Source organism: Psammomys obesus, unplaced genomic scaffold (assembly GCF_907164565.1).
Source record: "Psammomys obesus unplaced genomic scaffold, mPsaObe1.curated_primary_1811, whole genome shotgun sequence".
NCBI classification, from domain to species: domain Eukaryota; kingdom Metazoa; phylum Chordata; class Mammalia; order Rodentia; family Muridae; genus Psammomys; species Psammomys obesus.
In genome coordinates, this window is record NW_026596466.1 from 1,272,692 (window position 1) to 1,291,429 (window position 18,738).

The window sequence follows — 18,738 nt, forward strand, 5'->3', positions numbered from 1 at the left end:
CTGCACTGAGAAAAGAGCCTCACCAGAACACAGCCTCCTGAGCAAGCATGAGCTCAGACCTGTAGGCCTGGAATTGTGACAAGTAAGGGTCTGTGGCCTCAGCCTTCCAGTCTGGGTTCTTTCCTTCTATGCAACCCAGGCTGGCCTCTAGCTGGCTTTGTAGGTCAAGACAATGTTGAGCTTCTGATCCTCTTGCCCTCCTGTTTCCACCTTCCAGTGCTGGGGTTACAGTGTGCACCACCTGGCCTGGTTTTCAGTCTGTGTTATTTTTTTACAACAGCTCAAGCTGACTAATGCAAGTCTACAATACCAAATGATTTTGGTAATTTTTTCCCCCAGTAAAAAGCTATATGCAGACTAAATGAGCTCTTTTGTTGAGCAACTTAATTATAAATAGTTAAATAGAATCAGTAATTAGTGTAAAACACATAAAAATACTTTTCAGGTAAAAAGGAACACAAAGTGAAGCCTATGAAGCAATTCGCCACAGCCTAAGCCCTGCTTCCCTTGGATGACATGGGCAGACACCACAGGGCCAGCTGGGGTCCCTGAACCTGGGGCTCCCTACAGTGAGCCCAGGGGCTCCCACTGATTACACCTGTACTCAGAGCCTCACACTGTGAGAACGGCCGTTAGGCCCCGTTCACAATTCATCCCAATAACCTGCTTCACCCCGCTTGTCACACAATGAAACAACAACTCCATATTTTCATGAGGTAACATTTTCACCTTGGTCCAAAGAGAGTCAGTCACTAAAACCAGTCAGTCGTTTGCATGTTGGAAGGCCAGAACTATTCTCTCACCTTTTTGGGGTCCATGTTGAATTTCTTTCTTCCCATGGCTATTTGCTTGTTCCTCTGAGTAGTTTTGCTATTGGTTTTAAACAATTTTAAAAATCGTTAGTGATTACTTCATGGAGTGCAGCAGAGTCACAGCCTCCTGTGCCTTCTCCAGCTCAGGTCAACCTGCGACACTAAACAGTGGTGTCCAGCAGAGCCCACCACCATCCACAGACGAGGCTGCTGTCGCAGCAGCTTTTCACACAATTCTTCCAGAAAGGCTAATGGTGAAGAGCAGCGCCTTTCTGAAAGAACTTAAAACTGCTGTTCCTGTGATACAGAAAGGTTACAGCATCCCCATGTTATTCCCAGACCTGCAAAGTTGTTAAGGACACAGGAGGCAGAAGGAGGAATGGGCGATTCCAAAGGGCCCCCACTTCCCAACCCAGGGCTTGAAGTTTGGTGAGCCCAGTTAGAGGAAGGTGGCAGGAATAAAGAGGGTGAGTCATAAACGCTTTACCTCTCCTCCACTGAGGTCAGGTTATCTATCTCTGTCATCACTTCTGCAATTTCATATTTCAGCCTCTGTCAGAAAAGAAGGAACTAGGTCATCTATCTTAACTGTCCTGTACGAATAGGCTTGGAGACACACCCTGGTCTTCCATTTTCTCAGATGAGCATCACAAGGCCAAAACCCAACACCTGTATCAATAAGGTACACTCAAAGTCAGAGGCAGCACAGCACAGCAAACACACACACATGCACATGCGCTCACACACGCACACACACACACACACACACACACACACACACACACGCGCATGCAATGTTCACCTCCTGTCAGACACATCGCAGGGGTCTTAAGTGCTTATGTGAAAAATCAAGAAGAAAGCAAAACATATAAAAGCAGGTAAAGGCAAGCAGTGGGTCCTTAGCTCGCCTCACTGTAGTCTTGACATATAACATGGGTAGCCTGCATTCTGAGGGGAAGGGGAGACCCAGATATGTCTAGGTAGACCTCAGGTTTGCCAATCAATCTCATGACTTCCCTTCTTAAGAGAAGAAACCTTACGGGGCTAGAGAAATGGTTCAGAAGCTAAGAGCACATGCTATTCTCTACAGACAACCTAAGCTCAAAAACAAAACAAAACAAAACAAAAAACCACCACCACCACCAACAACAACAACAAAAAAACAGGTGGCTCCCAACTGCCTCAGTCCAGCTCTGGGGGCTCCCACTCCCCTGCCTCTATGGGCACCTGCACACACAGACACAGAATTTAAAATACTATAAACGTTTAAAGTGATAATTTGCTATGATTCTTTAAAGTAAGAGCTATGAAGCCCCAAGGACAAGGTCCAACTCAGAGCTATCAGAAACAGAGGGCACAGAAATGGTCGAATCCCCACGAGCTGGCTTCCCCTCAGTAGCTTGCCAGCCTCTCTGAGCCTCAGTCAGCACCCTTAGAACAGGATGAAGTAGGCCGAGTGCACGGAGGAGTCCGTACTACTGAGTGGTGTGATCCGAAGCTACTGTCCACACTTACTATCCATTCTTATTCTTTAGATAAAGGACTGCTCTGGTTTGCACAAGTTTCTGAGAATGCAGGCTAACCTTACAGCCAAACCGCCACCAATTACCCCTCAAACACAAAGACATTTTATTCAGAGCCCTATTATGTGTGTGCCAACAAGTTCACTCAACAAGTTCCTAGAAAGGAGTCATTGTCTAGGACAAGGCCTGTGAGGGGACATTTACTTTGGCATCGACAATGACAAGGAAGCACCTCCCAGAGCCACAGCACTGACTTTCCTCAGGAAGGTCCACACCAAGGGACCAGGGAGGCCTCTGAATGGCATCTGAAACATCGGATACCCCCGTGCTCTGAAACTGTGGCTTCATTCATTTACTCTCCTGTGGTCTCCAAGTACACAGATGTGGGAAGACAGCGTTCATCTATCTGTTTTATTCATTTTTGTTTAAATTTGTCATGCTGCTCTTGCCACCAAGTAGGTACTTGGTATGCAGTTGGAATCCAATATATGTCTGTTCATTCAAAGAATACAAACTGCCGAAAGTGTGGCAGACGATCTACATGCTTGGGATAATATACACGGAGAAGGGCAGTGTGTATCAGGCTGCGGCCACTGTTTACATCAACACTTGTAACTCTGTGGCCACAGTTAACTAACTACTGAGAGGGCTAGTCCCACCAAGGTCTCTACTCCTGAGCTTGTGCTGTCTCGGATGACCGTCTGCCTCAGCAGCCTGGAGAAGCCATCGCTCTGTCTCTGTGGTCCTCACACACATCCTGAAGACGCATCCCCACATTTCTTGCAGCTACCCCACTCAGTATCCTACACGTCCACGCCCCAGATGCTCTGCTCTTGTTTACCTCAATGTCATCAATAAGCTCCTTCTTCCTTCGGCGAATGTCCAAGAGTTCTTCTCGCTCTTCTAATGACAGGTCTTCAGGCACTAAGGAGGAGAGAGAAGAAAGAAAGGTCAACAACTTCAGGGGCTGGTAAGGCTGGAGACTGGAGGTGGGAAGTCGGGTGGGGAGGCCCCTGACCCTCCTCCGACCCACCCTACAGAGGCTTCGAGGGAGGAAAACAGAAGCTAAAGGACACAAACCACATGTGTGCACATCTTACCCCGCCAGAAGCCTGCCCCCGAGGCTTATCACAGGCCTTCCCCAGCCACAGAGCCCTGATGAGAGGTTAATATGGCTGGTGCTTCTCTGCACCCTCTCACAGGTTGCAGCTACACACGCAGACATGGAAGGCAGCCAGCACAGCCCCTGGTGCCCCGCAGGGAACAGTGGGCAAGGCCATCCCGCAGTACTTAGCTCTCCACTGCTTCTTAGCCTTGCACTCCTGAAGCGCTGTGTCTGTACCACATACAACATGCACTGAACCCAGCACACAAAGCTAAGATCAAAGTGGTCATGCTCTGGGGAGAAGTGAGAAGTGCAGTGGGAAGGCAGCTCGGAGCTGGCCTCCCACGCTCAAGCTCCACGACAGCCTTGTAGAACTAGGGGCTTTCTTTCACATCTCTAACTGACAATATAAAGATGCAGGCCAATCTCACTAGACTGGCTACCATGGGAGTGGGAGCAGGACGTGAGGAGCACAGTTGAGCAGACTTTGGGAAGCACTCAGGTAGCTGCATCCAGACAGCACCAAGGCTGTGTATGTTATGCCCAGCTGCGCTCCTTTAAGTGTACACAGTAGAGAATGCTCCAGCAGGGCAACAGGAAGTTCAATAATGCTGGAGAAGCATATCTCAGAGTGCAAACAAAGACGTTAAATGCCTGTCCACAGTAGGATGGGTAAATGTGCTGGACTCTCAGAGAGAAGCAACAATCAGGTGATTTCGGGACACCAGTGTAGACATTAGACACATTCTCTTAGGAACTTCAAAAACAAAACATTAAGTAGCATATTGCTTAGATATTATATAAGTCTTAGTTTTGTTCCCCTTTGCCTGATAAAACACCCTGAAAAAAGCATATTAGGGGGCTAGAGCCGTGGCACACTCCTGTAATCCCAGCACTCAGTGAGGCAGAGGCAGGTGGATCTCTGTGAGTTCAAGGACAGCCTTGTCTACAAGAGTGAGTCCAGGACAGTCAAGACGACAAAGAGGAACCCTGTCTTGAATAAATCAAAAACTAGAAGCATATTAAGGGAAAAAGGGTGTAGTTGGCTTACAATTCCAACCCACTGTGGGATGCCATGAGTGTTTGGACACAGTCAAGAGCAGAGAGCAATGAACTTGTAGGACTGTGCTAGTCCACAGACTTGCTCTCTCACTCGCCAGGACCCAGCCCAGCACAAAATGGTGCTGCCCACCTTCAGAGCAGGTCGCTCCCGCCTCAACCCAATAAAGAAACTCCCTCACGGCCATGAACCACAGATGGATCTAATCTAGAGAACTCCTCACCAGAGACTTCTTTTCCAGGTCATTCTATATTATGTCAAGTTGACAACTAAAACTAACACCGTGGCTGAAGAGATGGCTCTGAGGTTAAGAGCACCAGCTGTTTTTTCCAGAGGACCCAGACCCAATTCCCAGCACCCACATGGCAGCTCACAATTGTAGCTCCAGCTCCAGAGTATCCAATACCCTCACACACACATACAATCAGGAAAAACACCAATTCACATAAAATAAATAATTAATTAAAAAAGAAAAATGTAACCACCACAGGCATATCAATACCTGTCATAAAATAATTAGAGTAAAAAATACAGAATTCATAATAAGCATGACTTCTATGGAGGGAAGGAAGAACATGGAGAAGGGTGGAAAGCAGAGACTGTGTCATATTGTTAATTTCTTTCCTCCTCCACCAGCTAGTCTACACTGAAACTAAATGACGTCTTAGCAATATTCTTATGCAATCTTCTATGCCAGGATACTACCAAGGAAAGAGCTATTGCTCTCCAGATAAGACAGGGCTATAAAACAACTGAGCTCTTCAAAACACCACAGAGACAGCCATTATAGTATTTCTACTTTTTAATGGAGGCCAAGAGAGACTGCAGAAGAGATAATGAAGACATAATGGGGCTGGAAAGATGGCTTAGCAGTTGAAAGCACTTGCTGCTCTATCAGAGGCTCCGAGTTTGATCCCAGCACCCACATCAGGCATTTCACAAGCATTTGTGACTCTGAATCCAGGGCTTCAGATGTCTCTTCTGAAATCACTGAATGAACAGATTCACTCAGATTCACACACACATACGTATACACACCAAGAAAGAAAGAAACAAACAAAGAAGGAAAGAAAGACTCTTTTTAAAAAGAAATAATGGTCTGCAATACCATATATCTGGTAAACAAGAACAGCACAATCCCAGATTCTCAGCACGTGCCAGCCATGGCACACTCATGTTTACAAGCTGTGCAGCATGCAGCGAGCAAGAGCTCCACAAGGTCCCTGGGCCCAGTGACTTCCGTCTACCTTGCAAAGTGGCAGCTTCGTCATGAAACTGACTTCTGCCCTGCTAGACAGTACCCGGGCGCTAAGGCCACATGCTTTCTCACCGCAGGGCTCCTCAAGCTTCTTCCCAGATCCTCTCCCTAATTCTCACTGGCCCAACCTGTCTCAGGTCTCAGTTTATACCGATTAGCAAAAGTAGGAGACATGCCCCCCCCCAAATATTCAAAGAGAAGACATACAAGGGCCAAGAATTTACACTGCAGAACATCAGCAACGCCCAATACCCAGAAAGATGAAGCCTAAACCAGCATACACTTTTAGTCTCTTACCACAAGCATCCACATGTCAATTTAGCCAGCCTCCAGAGTGGTATTAGCCCAATATAGTCAACTACACAGATCAGCCTCCTGATCAACCCCTAAGGAAGCCTCTTCTGCTGACCTCTCTGACACATGAGTCTGAAGGAGAAAGCTGTAGACTTCAACCTCCTGCAGACAGGTTGTCTAAGAAAGTCTACCAACAGTCTTCCTCCTCCCACCTGAAGACCAGAGGGCTACTAAGAGTGAACAAAGATGAATGGAAACTCCAGGATAACTTCATTCTAAAGCTGCCAATGCACCTCCATCGGAACCTTTCCATGGACTGCCTGGCTTTTCTCTCCTACCATGCCCGTCAGATCCTTTAAAGGCAACGAGGAACAATACAGTGCTGTTCATCCATGTTACCAAGAATTCCAACCATAAGCCGCTTGTCTAAGAGAAGAGCTGGCAAGTGGCCCGGCCAGTAAGGTTCCTGCCAAACCCAACCTGAGCTTGAGCCCCAGGACCCACATGGTGATAGGAGACCTGACTCCCATATGTGCTCCACAGGGTGCATGTATGTGCACACGCACACACGCACGCACGCACACACGCGCATACACACACACACACACACACATTTTTAAAAAAAAAATAAGTTTTTTTTTTCAGGTAGAATAATGGTGTTGAAGTTATTATAGGAAATATCCTTATTTTCTAGAGATTCATGCTCAAGTATTTTGTGGTAAAAAGCTATTACATCTAAATTTTACTCTGAAAGACTTCAGAAAAAAATGAACAAGCTAAAAATAACTGAACTTATTTGATTGGTTATCAGTTCTACATTTGAAGTTTGAAATTTTTAGGCTGGGTGTGGCGGGGCACACCTTTAATCCCAGCATGATCAGCCTGGTTTTCATGAGTTCCATGATGCTAGCTAGGGCTAGTTTGAGACTCTTGTCTCCCGGGTACAGGGTCAGGGAAGAAGAGAAGGAGGAAAGGAAAAAAAATTAAAATTTCTCATAATGAAAAGCGATACCCCCCCACATACACACACACACACACACAAAAACCCTTTTGACCTGAGATGGCTGGTAGCATCTCTTCTTGTATCATCTTTTCGGGTGTTTGGCAGAAGCAGGCATAGGAAAACAGTAGACACTCCTCAGCACATTAAAGACTAACTGGTCTGGGTCGTGTAACCCAGTGTACTCGTTAATACACAGGATGAAAGAACATGATTGAATATTCCTGGACCAATCTCTGTACCACTTCTGTTGCTCCTACATCTTTCTGTGTTGTCATGTTGTCAGGTGCCAGCAATGCACCATGAACACACACAACCGTTTGGTAAGCACAGCCAACATGCATCTCGGTGGCCACGAGATCTGCTGACACAGGCCAGTTCACAAGCTTAGCTGTCTTTGTCCAGGGAAGCTGATACAGGGCTTGGACTCACATCCTGACATTCTGTGCCTGTCACTCTGAGTCTCTTGGCTTAGGAGACACAAAGGTGTCATAATGAAAAATATTTCTTCCAACTTCAAGTAAGAAAAAGGGGCAATGGTCTCTATCCAACATGGTCTGTACCATTTGGGCATTTCCATTTTGCCAGAGCTATTAACAGAAGGGTGCTTTCGCTTTCTGGCCGTAATACTAGGTGACAGCTTCACTGTGGCTGGGGTTGTGTCTTCTGTTTGTGAATTTTCAGCACAGGAAGGGGCGTGCCTGGTGGTCACCTGACACACCAGTGTTCCTCCTTCGAGTGACATCTACTTGAAGCCAGCCTGGAGGCCATGAAGAGGGGAGCAGCAGTCATTTTCTGTGGGCACTGTTGGCTTGAGGAGATCTGGCGTGACTCAGAACGTTACCCCCACATCTCTTAGCAGTAGGTCCGGAAGACTGCTGCAAGTTCAGGACTTCCAGCCGACTGAAGCAGATCTTTCACACAGACCTTCCCAGGAGCCTCTTCGCTGTTGCTCACAGTGTGGAGACATGGCTCGGACAACTGTTGGGCTCGCGTGCAAACACTTACTATGCACATTTGCTATCTGTATATTGTGCATTTGGCATCCCTGTCTTTTCTGTAACGTATTTTAGTGTCACCATTTCTGAGGTCTCAGCAGTTTAGAAAATTGTCCAACCTCAGTTCATTAGATTAGAAGCAATCCGTTTCTGGAAAATCTTTCTGGGAATTACTAAACTAAGTATCTGTGAGTTTAATCCCCTCTCTTTTCTCTCCTTTTCTCTCTTTTATTTGCGATGCAGGTTATGACAGTCAGGGTCCTGCGCATGCTAGGTAGTTACCTACCACAGAACTATATTCAAACTCAGTTTTGATCCTTTTTTGTGGGAGAGGACTGGGAGTTGAGAGCCTTGCACAGGCCAGGGAACTGAGCTATATTCCCAACCCTTTACTTTGAGACAGTCTTGCTAAGTTAGCCAGATTGGCCTTGAACTCACCCAGTTTTAATTTCTTTACAAAGTTTTTAGGTTGGTGGATAGGCAGTTGGAGATTACTCAAGTCATAACATTTTCACCAAATATCCTACACAAAGGCCATAGCAGCAAACACAGAGGTGCGAGTGAGAACCACTTCCTCATGATGCCAAAGCAGTGGAGGCAGAGAAGTAGGGAGGGTCACCACCTGAGCATGTCCACTCCCTGTACTCTGTTCTCACTGTGGGCAGACAGGGACTATACTTTTAAAATGGCTTCAAAGAAGAGGATTCTTGCATGAATCTTCCCAGAAATCGAAGTGGTTCTGGCACTGTGGCTTGGAGAAGGCTGCGCTGAGAGAACCGTCAGGTTTCGCTGTCAGGAACAGAACTGCCCCAGCTCTCAACACCAGGAGGCTGCAAAGCCCTCATTTCAAGATCTTAGCAAGTCTGAGGTTCTGCTGCTCATCCGAAGTATACCTCACATAAACCCTTGGACATACAACTTTTTCACGTCAACGGGTAAGCTCTGAGAACAAAATAATGTTTTCCTGACGCTGGCTTTCCAGGGTGACTGGTTCTGAGAGTACAGCTGACCTGGGTTGACTCACGGTTCATTCTGAATGGGGGAGGAGGTGGTAATGTCTGGATTAAGCCATTTATGACCCTGGGGTTTGGGCTATAGTTTCATTTGTTTGTTTTCTTTTGTTTAATTCCAACTCTGAGTTGCTTTCTCTGTTCAGGGTCTCATTCTTGGTCAGGTTTGTGTCTTTTCCTTGATGTGAATTCTTGTTTCTAAAAATGTCTTTGAAAGTTCCTGTTCATGTTCCATTGTCTTGCCTTAGGCCTGCTCTCAATTCCTCTCTTTTCCTACTAATATTACTACTTCTGAGTGTTCTAAATGCTGATTTTTTAAGCAGCTGGTTTATGTTAAGCTTTTAACACTTGACGCTCTATTTTCTATAGAAATGCTTGCAATTTTTATTTTTCTCATGGATTTAAACTTCACTATTATTTACCATGCATGAATCATTAAAATATCTGTGCTTGTAAAGAAAATAACAAGAGCTAGTTAACTACAATCACTGGTCTGCAATGAAATCCCTGAAGCTGGCTGGCTCTCTCACAGAATTCTGACCACATGGAGGCAGGCCTGCGCTCTTTGTTTGCATTATGAGGAGGTTACGGTCGGGATTTCTGAGAGAGTAACGAGCACTGACAGCACGAGTGCACGCTAGTTGTGAGGCAGCAGGTATACTTTCAATATCTCGGCCCAAATTCTGGATAGCAAACAAAGGAAAAAGTAAGGAGGCAGGAAATCCTGCCTTCTGCTGCCAGCACAGCTTCAGAGAAGCTTCAGAAAAAATTCATGACCTGGGCCAGCCCTTGCCTTTCTCAGGTACTTGCCTCCTTCACACTAAGATTTGCAAATCAAAGCACCTTAGGGTTGGTAAAGTCTGCTGCCAGCCATGATACGGAACTAAAATTGGACTTATAGTTTTGTCCAAATTGAAGGGGAAAGTGGACAAAATTCCAGAGCTTGCAAAATATCTTTCAGGATAAAAAGGTGAAATGGGCTACTTTTCAGACAATAAAACTTTAAAATAATCATTAGCAGATCTGCAGGCAGGCAGGTGAGGAGTACCAAATGATCTCTATCTATACAAAAGAGTGTCAAGTGCTGAAAGGGCAGCTATGTGAGCAAAGGCTGTCCAGTCCTGACACAAGGCTCCTGAAAAAATGTACCAAAAGCAAAAAGAGTACTGCTTTAGTGCATACGGAGAAGTGGCAGAATGAGACAGGGGAGAGGCAACAGCACATCACTGTGGTGCACACCTGTAAACGGCATTCAGAAGGCCAAGCCAAGAGAATCCGCCTAAGCTGAGGGCCAGCTAGAGCTACAGAGTGAGACTGCCTCAAAAACAAAACAATGACAACAAAAACAGCAGAAAGATACCCTTTTCCGGTATGAGAAATGGTATAACATATTTGGTTATTACAGGGCCGGAGAGATGGCTCAGAGGTGAAGAGCACTGGCAGAGAACCTAGCTTCAATTCTCAGGCCCCACTTGGCAGCTCACAACCATTTTTAACTCCAAGGACTCTGACACCCTCTTCTGGTCTCTGCAGACCCCAAGCAAGCACATGGTGGACAGCTATTCATACAGGCCAAATGCCCACACATTACACAACTAACCCCCACTGTCTCTGAAAACAGAGGAGAGCACAGTGACTGGGAAGATGGCCTAGTGGGTAAGAGCACTTACTTCTCAAGTATGCAGATCTGAGTGCAAACCCTTAACTCCCACTTAAGAAGCTGGTATGGCTGCAACACCAGCACTGTGGAGGACAGAGGCAGGAGGATTACTAGGGTGTACACACCATCAGCACGGCTCTAGGCCCTGTCTCAAGTGAGTAAGACAGAGAGTGGTACAGCAGGGTGCTGAACAGCCTCCTCTGTCCTCCACACATGCTGCCACACATAAATGCAGCCCACCCCACAAACACAAGCAACTAACAAATTTTGCAGTGACAATATTGTTTCAAGAAGTAGAACTGCTGCTTTATTTACCACATTCAGTAAAATTCAAGAGTCCATCCATTATACACTGTCTCTTCACAGATATTAAAATACAGAAATATTTACATCTCAGAATTAATGAAAAAAGGGATTTTGTACATAGTTTAGAAAGCATTGGTATTTAAAATGTATACTGATATTAAAAAATAAACAGTATCTCAAAGATGAGAAAGACCTTTCTAGTGATGAAATTATATTAGTAATAGACAAATAATAGATACCAAGAAGCTGTGGTTTTCGCAGTTCTAGACTGTTACTCTTCCTAAGGCTATCCTTATAACTCACTTTTTCACTCCCACACAAACATTCTCTCTGTATCTGTCACACACACACTTTCCATAAAGTTAGCATTCTGTTCTACAACTCTCCTGAGAAAAGATAAGGTCCCAGAGTTATAAACTGTGATCAAGAACATTATATTTTAAGGCTAGAAGTCAAATATAACAAATTATCTAATGAACAGAAACTGGATCACTTGATTACTCAACTTGATTACACGCTTTCAGCTCTCAGCTGCAGACTGAAAACAGCGTCTGTGGCTTTTGAGTTTGCTTTCATTGCAAGTAATCAACATTAATACAACGAGGCTAGCCTTCCTGTTGCCATTTGTTAGTTTTTTAGAATTTTTTTTTGGTCAGTTCAGGGACAAGCCAGTCCTTCAAGATATTGACAAGGCATGAGCCTAGACACTGGTCTCCGCTGATCCACTAAATGGCAGCTCTGTACACAGAAACAATAGCTTTCCTACACTCCAAATACTGATGATTCAAACATTACTAAGCATGGGTTCTGAAGGACAACCAGGGAGATTTGACAGCAAGAACAAAAGGGCAGCTGAGGGCCAACAGGAGCAAGCACTGACCTTTGGATCTCATCACCACCAAGAGCCACTTGACCTCTAGCAGGTGAAAAGCCCGTCAACACTCTCACATCCAAGTGGGTCACTTGGCCAGTCACATGATAACAACAGGAAGGGATGGTGGGGAGTGCTCCAGCTGGCCAGGGTGCTGGGCTGAGCCACAGGGCCAGGAACTGAGAGCCTCAAGGTCACATGCAAATTGCTAGTGCATGCAGGGGCTAAGTCAGCTCCTGATACTGGCTACCCTCGTAGCTTTCCTCATCTACTGCTCCTCTTTATTGTGTCAGGACTTCCTGGTCTTCTTTAAATTAGGTAAAACAACAAGTACAGACTATCAAAACCTGAACAATTTGCCACCTGTGCACTACTGCTAAAGAAAACCCTACAAGACCATTGAGAGAAAAGATGGGAGACAGGTGGTGACAGACGCCAGAGAGCACGAGCAGACCTCCTCAATCCACTCTGAAGGAAAGCCACACACAAAGAACTAGGAACCGGCAGCAGCAGCTAGTGAACAGCAAAGCAAACAAGCTTCCCTCAAGCTCTTAAGAGTTATGAATCATAAAGTGTAGACTTGACAGGATTTTATAAGAAAATGTCCAGGCTATGCCGGAAAGGAACTGAGTTTCAAATTCCAAAGATGGGAGGGTGGACTAAGATCAGAATGAGGAAAAACCATCAACATAAAAGGACAAGTGGGCCAAGGTGGTGGCTCATTACAGTGCTGGCCCTAGGTTCTTCCCCAAAGACAAGAAAAGAGACAATACCACCATTAGAAATATAAAATATTCCCACTGTTGGAGAAGGAAAACAAGTCCCCAGTAACCTACAGTTCCTCCTGTCATGAAGGGGAATCTCCCCAGTGCTTCCAGACTATCTTAGAAACTTCCTGTGACCAAAGGAAGAGGGCAGGTGTGACAATGTGCAGGGTCCAGGCCACAGATCCTCCCACCTCCAATATCTTGGAACCTGAGACCACCAAGCTCCGGAGAAGCCGAGGCCCACAGCCTTGAGGGAAGAAACTACACAAGAGACAGAGCTGCAGATGGCCCGGCCCCTGCCCCCCTGGCTGTCACTGTCACTGTCACACCTGGTGTTTGCTAAGTCCCCCAAAACCAGGGTGTCATTGTGTGGATGAGCTCAGTCCCCACATGACTTTCCAGCTGAATGCAGCAAAGTGAGTGAACCCATCAAATCAGGAGAAAAAAGGCTGCATGAGACAACACGCTACCGCCAGCTTACAACAACTGCGCTAGAGAACGGAACACGTAGTAATGTGTAGCTGATACTTGTACAATAAATATAAAAGGGAAAAGGTTAAGTTTAAAACCCAGAGTTAAAAACTGAACAAAAATTAAAAATAAAGCTAATGTTATGCAGACAAAACAGACTTTAAGGGGGGGAAAAAGGGCTAAAGATGAAGAAGCCAAAGCTAATCACAAAGTTAGTAAGTCTGAATTGTATGTATCTAATAAAATATTCAAAATATGTCAATCAAAATTGGACAAATGGAGATTTAAAAATGAACCCTTCCCCCCCCCCCAAGAAAAAAATAATACTGTGGTATAGAAGATTTGCCTAACAATAATATGCTCACTCTAGCCGGGCATGGTAGATTCACCTACAGGTCCAAGTAACAAATAGGCTGAGAGAGCAAGACGAGTCCAAGGCCAGCCTAGATCAACAAGCTCAGTCTTAAAACCACGACATACTTCACAACCAGAGCCACTTTTAAAAATAAAACAAAATAAAAAATAAAAAACCAAAGCATTTTAATGCCCCAAGACCTACCTCTCTGTGATTTGCTTATTACAGCTAGAATTCTAAACAGATGATCGCTATTGCTGGATGCTTCTGAAAAAGAAAGAAAAAGGGATACAAGCCTGCTCATGGGGATACACCTCCCAGGGACACCTTCAAAAGACAGTCTCACAGAGAGAAAGAAAAAAAAGTATAGACTTGGAAAAGGTCCTGGAAGAAACAAAGAACACAATTAGGAAATGGTGTCACTCATCCTTCCGCAGTGGCAATGCTGTTCAGTCACAAGCATCAACTATACTGACTAGAAAGCTGTTTGCAAAAGAATGGGGCTATAAAGGTATTTTAGAAATATCTTGACCTGTGAATTCTGCAAATATTTCACCTTTTTTTCCCTAGAAAAAAAGTCCTAGAGTCCTGTGTGTGCTAGACATGCATGCAACCAATGATCTACATTTCCAGCTCCAATATTTTACTTTTTACAATATATGTATGCACAACAGTGTGTGTGTGTGTGTGTGTGTGTATGTGTTTGAGACAAGGCCTCAGTATAGCCCAGGCTTGTCTCAAACTCAGCAATCCTCCTATCTTAGCCTTCTACATGCTTGAATTACAGGTTTACAGGTGTGTTCTATCACCCTGGCAGTAAACGTTATTTTAAAAATAAATGTTTAGGGACTAGAGAGATGGCTCAGCAGCGAGGAGCACTGGCTGGCCTAAGTTCGATTCCCAGCACACACATGACGGCTCACACCCACCCCTAGCTCCCTCAGTTCAAGGCAATCTGATACCATTTTCCCTGGCTCCGAGGGCAACATGAGGCGTGTGCGTGTGGTGCAAAACATTCGCACGCAGAAAACAAATCTTTAAAATGTTTGAAGTTTAAGTCACTCTTGCATTGTCAGTAGAAATAAAATTTCTAAGTCTGGTTTAATTTTCCCCTTTTTGTTGAAACATGTAAAGGGATTCCTGGTTGATGTCAAACTTGTGCTCTTCATCAGCCTCCGAAGTGCTAGGATTACAGGTGTACATGGAACCTTCCCAAATAGGCTTCTCCTTCTTACCAGAACCTAAAACAACGATGCTTCTTACACTTGATGGAGACAGACCCAACAAACTCACTGCGCCCGGTGCCTGTGGACACACTTTCTTTTGAATCTTTCATGAGATACTTATTTAAATTGCTGAAAACCTTCTAGGAGACTGGGGAGATGGCAGAGGGGCTAAGAGCAGCTGTTTTCGCAGGAGACCAAGGTTTAGTTGCAAACATTCACATGGCATCTGTAGTTCTAGTTCCAAAGGAACCAACACATCTTCTGGCCTCCAAAGGTACTGCACACATGTGGTACATCACACACACACACACACACACACACACACACACACACACACACGCATGCTCATGCATAAAACATGAAATAAACCTAAGTACCTTTTAATGTCCTGGGGACTCAGTGAAAGCTCAGTGTGGAAGAGAGCACACAGTGCAAGCATGTGCGCTGTGTGAACACAAGGGCCCAGTTCTGAATTCTCAACACCTACATATACAGCTAGGAATACCACATACGTATGTGGCCCAGAGCGGGCATCAGAGGCAGGATAATCCCAGCAGCTCACTGGCTGGTCAGCCTAGCAAAAAAGCAAGCCTCCAGTTCAATGAGAACCTTGCTTTAGGGATCTAAGGTGGAAAGTAATATTTGTGCGTAAGTTAAGTACATGCACCTGTACATATACAGGTACAACACAAACACCGTATACACCTTTAAGACCTTCTTAAGTGTTGATGGATGGATGTACTATGGATGGAGTGTGGGGGCCTAGATTAGATTCTTCCTCCTCCTCCTCTCTCTCTCTCCCTCTCCCAAGGGGCTGATGGGAGAGAACTGATGGGCTTCTGTGGATGACTGGACTCTGCTGACGAGTCAGTCAATACACAGGCCACATACACACACAAGAACAGAGTCGACCGGCTGCTTCTTAGAGGGCAGAGGCTGGGAACGGAGGGTTCCAAGATCACCATCTACCTATCCTTCTGTGAGTTTACTCTCTAGACTCCTAGCACTGATAAACCCACTACAGCAATGGTGGTCTCCTAACAGCCCTGTGGACCTGTCACCCATTGGTAGTGTGGATTGAAAGATTCCAGGGATGACCACAGAGGTGGGAGTTCCTCTAGGAACTCTGGAAGCCAGGCTGAGCCCTCTCTTCTAGACCACAGCAAATATCCCATTCCTCAAAGCATATCCATTCCTGCCTAAGTTACTCACAGGGCTTTGTTTCTTGGGACTTTCATGGAAAAGCCACATTCTCTGACCACAGAACCATTAAGTTAGAATTCAGCAACAAAACAGTCACTAGAAAAACCATTTGTTTAGAAATTAGAAAAACAAGCCTAAAAGGGCATTACGTTTAATGAAATAAGACAAATACTGTATGTTCTGTCTCATAGGTGGAAGCTAACAATATGGTCGTCAAGCAGAAGAGAGGATGTCATTACTACAGGCTAAGAAGGGGAGGGGAAGAAGAACAAAGCTCGGGTAGTACATACCAGCACAATCAGCTAGGATTTACCAAAGTGTAATTAGCTAAGAAGGTGCCTGGTGTTCTACGACTCGGCACGGTGGCCAGGCGTTGGCACCTGGCAGAAGGCAGCCAGGCATAGTGGCACACGCCTATAACCCCAGCACTCAGGGAGGCAGAGACAGGCAGATCTCTGTGAGTTTGAGGCCACCCTGATCTATAAAGTGAGTCCAGATCAGCCAAGGCTACAGAGAGAAACCCTGTCTCGAAAAACCAAAAAAAAGAGACAGAAGGCAGGAGTTTCAGGCCATGAGGGGCTACACAGACCCTTTTTCACAAGGTGAAGAAAGAGGTGGGAGAGGAGACTTGGAAGAGCTGAGTCTGAGATTGCAGAGCAATGAGGACGATGCTAATTACCTGATTTGATTAGTGCACATTCTATACAGGAATTAAAACTTTACATTGTGCCCCAATAATGTGTGCAGCTACTACATTAATCAGAAAAAAAGCTAAGAATCCCAACTGCAATTAAGTTATTGGTCAAAAAAGACACAGTAAAAAACTTCTTCACATTAAAATTTTTTAAAGACCAAAAACGGAATGAGTGTGTAAAAATGTCACATATCAATGTCTATACACTATAGTTCTAACACTTAGAAAGTCACAAGCTAACATGACAATTTTAGAAGATAAATTGAAAACATAAGCTAGGCACTCACTTTTAAAAATCAGAAAAATAAGTTATTTAAGCCCAAAGAAGAAAATGAAACACTTAATTTTTTAAATGTGATACATTATTGCCATTTTGGAATAGAGCTTGGCAGCTCTTCAAAGAGTTGGTCTGCATAATGCTGCAGCAGTTCCAATCCTAGGCATGTGTCTCAGAGAATTAAAGATACCTGTCAGCACAAGAACCTGCGAGTCAGTCTTCAGAGAGCACTGCTGACAAGCCAACCCGTGCAAACAACCCAAATGTTCGCTAACAGAAGAGCTGGGGAGGGGGGAGGGAGGGGGGAGGGAGGGGGGCACACACACACACACACACACACACACACGAAGGAGGGAGAGAGAGACAGGAAGAATAAGAGAGGGAGGGAGGGAGAGAAGGAGGGAAGAGACACAGACACACAGAGAGGAGGAAGGGAGACAGAGAGAGAGAAGGGGGCATATGTGTGTGAGCCTGAGTGTCTGTTGACCGCATATGTGCAGGAGCCTAGAGAGGTAAGAGGAGGCCATCAGATTCCCTGGAACTGGAGCTACACAAAGTTATAACCCCTATGTGGGTGCTGGAAGCCAAACTTGGGTCCTCTATAGGAGAAGCAAGTACTCTTTACTGCTGAGCCATCTCTCCAGCCCCCAAGATCACACTTTTAAAGGGAGCGTTAAGAACAGGCCAAGAGAGTGCATGGGATCTTATGAAAGAAGTCGGAAATAGTAAGATCTGGAGAGGACAGGAGCTCCACAAGGAGAGCAACAGAACCAAAAAATCTGAGCACAGGGGTTGTTCCTGAGACTCATACTCCAACCAAGGACCAGGCATGGAGATAACCTAGAACCCCTGCACAGGAGTAGCACATGGCAGTTCAGTGTCCAAGTGGGTTCCATAGTAATGGGAACAGGGACTGCTTCTGACATGAACTGATTGGCCTGCTCTTTGATCACCTCCCCCTGATGGGGGAGCAGCCTTACCAGGCCACAGAGGAAGACAATGCAGCCACTCCTGATGAGATCTGATAGACTAGGATCAGAAGGAAGGACAGGAAGACCTCCCCTGTCAGTTGTCTTGGGGAGGGGCATTTGTGGAGAAGGGGGAGAGAAGGATTGGGAGGGGAGGAGGGAGGGGTTTATGGGGAATACAAAGAGAATAAAGTGTAATTAATAAAAATAAAAATTAAAATAAATAAATAAATCTTAAATAATTAAAAAAAAAAAAAAAAAAAACAGGCCAAGAACAGAGAAGCCAGTTCGTGGTGACAGAAATCCGAGCAGCAGTTAATCCAGGGGTGGGGGTGCTGCCTGCCTGAGAAAGGGCCTGGCAGAGCTTTGTGGTGGCTCTCTATTTTGGCACAGGGGGTCACTACACATTGCATGTATCCCGCACATGCTGACAAAAGACAGCTCGACATCTAGGGTTCACTTAGCATTTGGTACTGCTGTTAGTCAGATTCTTGACACCATGACAAACATCCAAGATAATCAGCTACAAGAGAAAAGGTTTATTTTGGCTTGGAGTTTTGGAGGTTTTAGTTCTAGTTGTTTGGTCCTATTTGGGTTTGGGGCAAGGAAAAAATGGTCAAGAAGAAACCACTTCATGGCCAGGATTGGACAAGAAAAAGAAAAAAAGCAGGAATCTAAAAATACCATTCAAGAGCACACCTCTAATGAACTTCAGCCTCTCTCTTGGTTCCCTCCCTTCAAGGTCCACCATCTCTCAAAAGTGCCATAGTGTGAACCAAGCCCTTACCATACAAGCTTTTGGCAAGTATTTGAAACCCAGACTATAGCACACTTAACCAAACTTTTAGCACACACTTTGTTACCCTTAAAAGGCTCCGTA

The 18,738-nt window shown here is 45.3% G+C and overlaps 1 protein-coding gene across 1 annotated transcript in view; it reads right to left on the reverse strand.

Moving 5' to 3' along the window:
• Cyth3 (cytohesin 3) overlaps positions 1-18,738 on the reverse strand; it is a 93,591-nt gene that overhangs the window by 18,551 nt on the left and 56,302 nt on the right. Inside the window, exons 2-4 of the mRNA XM_055598504.1 lie at positions 3,177-3,259; positions 1,300-1,364; positions 804-870 (exon numbers count right to left, since the gene is read on the reverse strand). Of these exons, the coding sequence (XP_055454479.1) occupies positions 804-870; positions 1,300-1,364; positions 3,177-3,259 (215 nt within the window). The remainder of the gene's footprint in view (positions 1-803; positions 871-1,299; positions 1,365-3,176; positions 3,260-18,738) is intronic.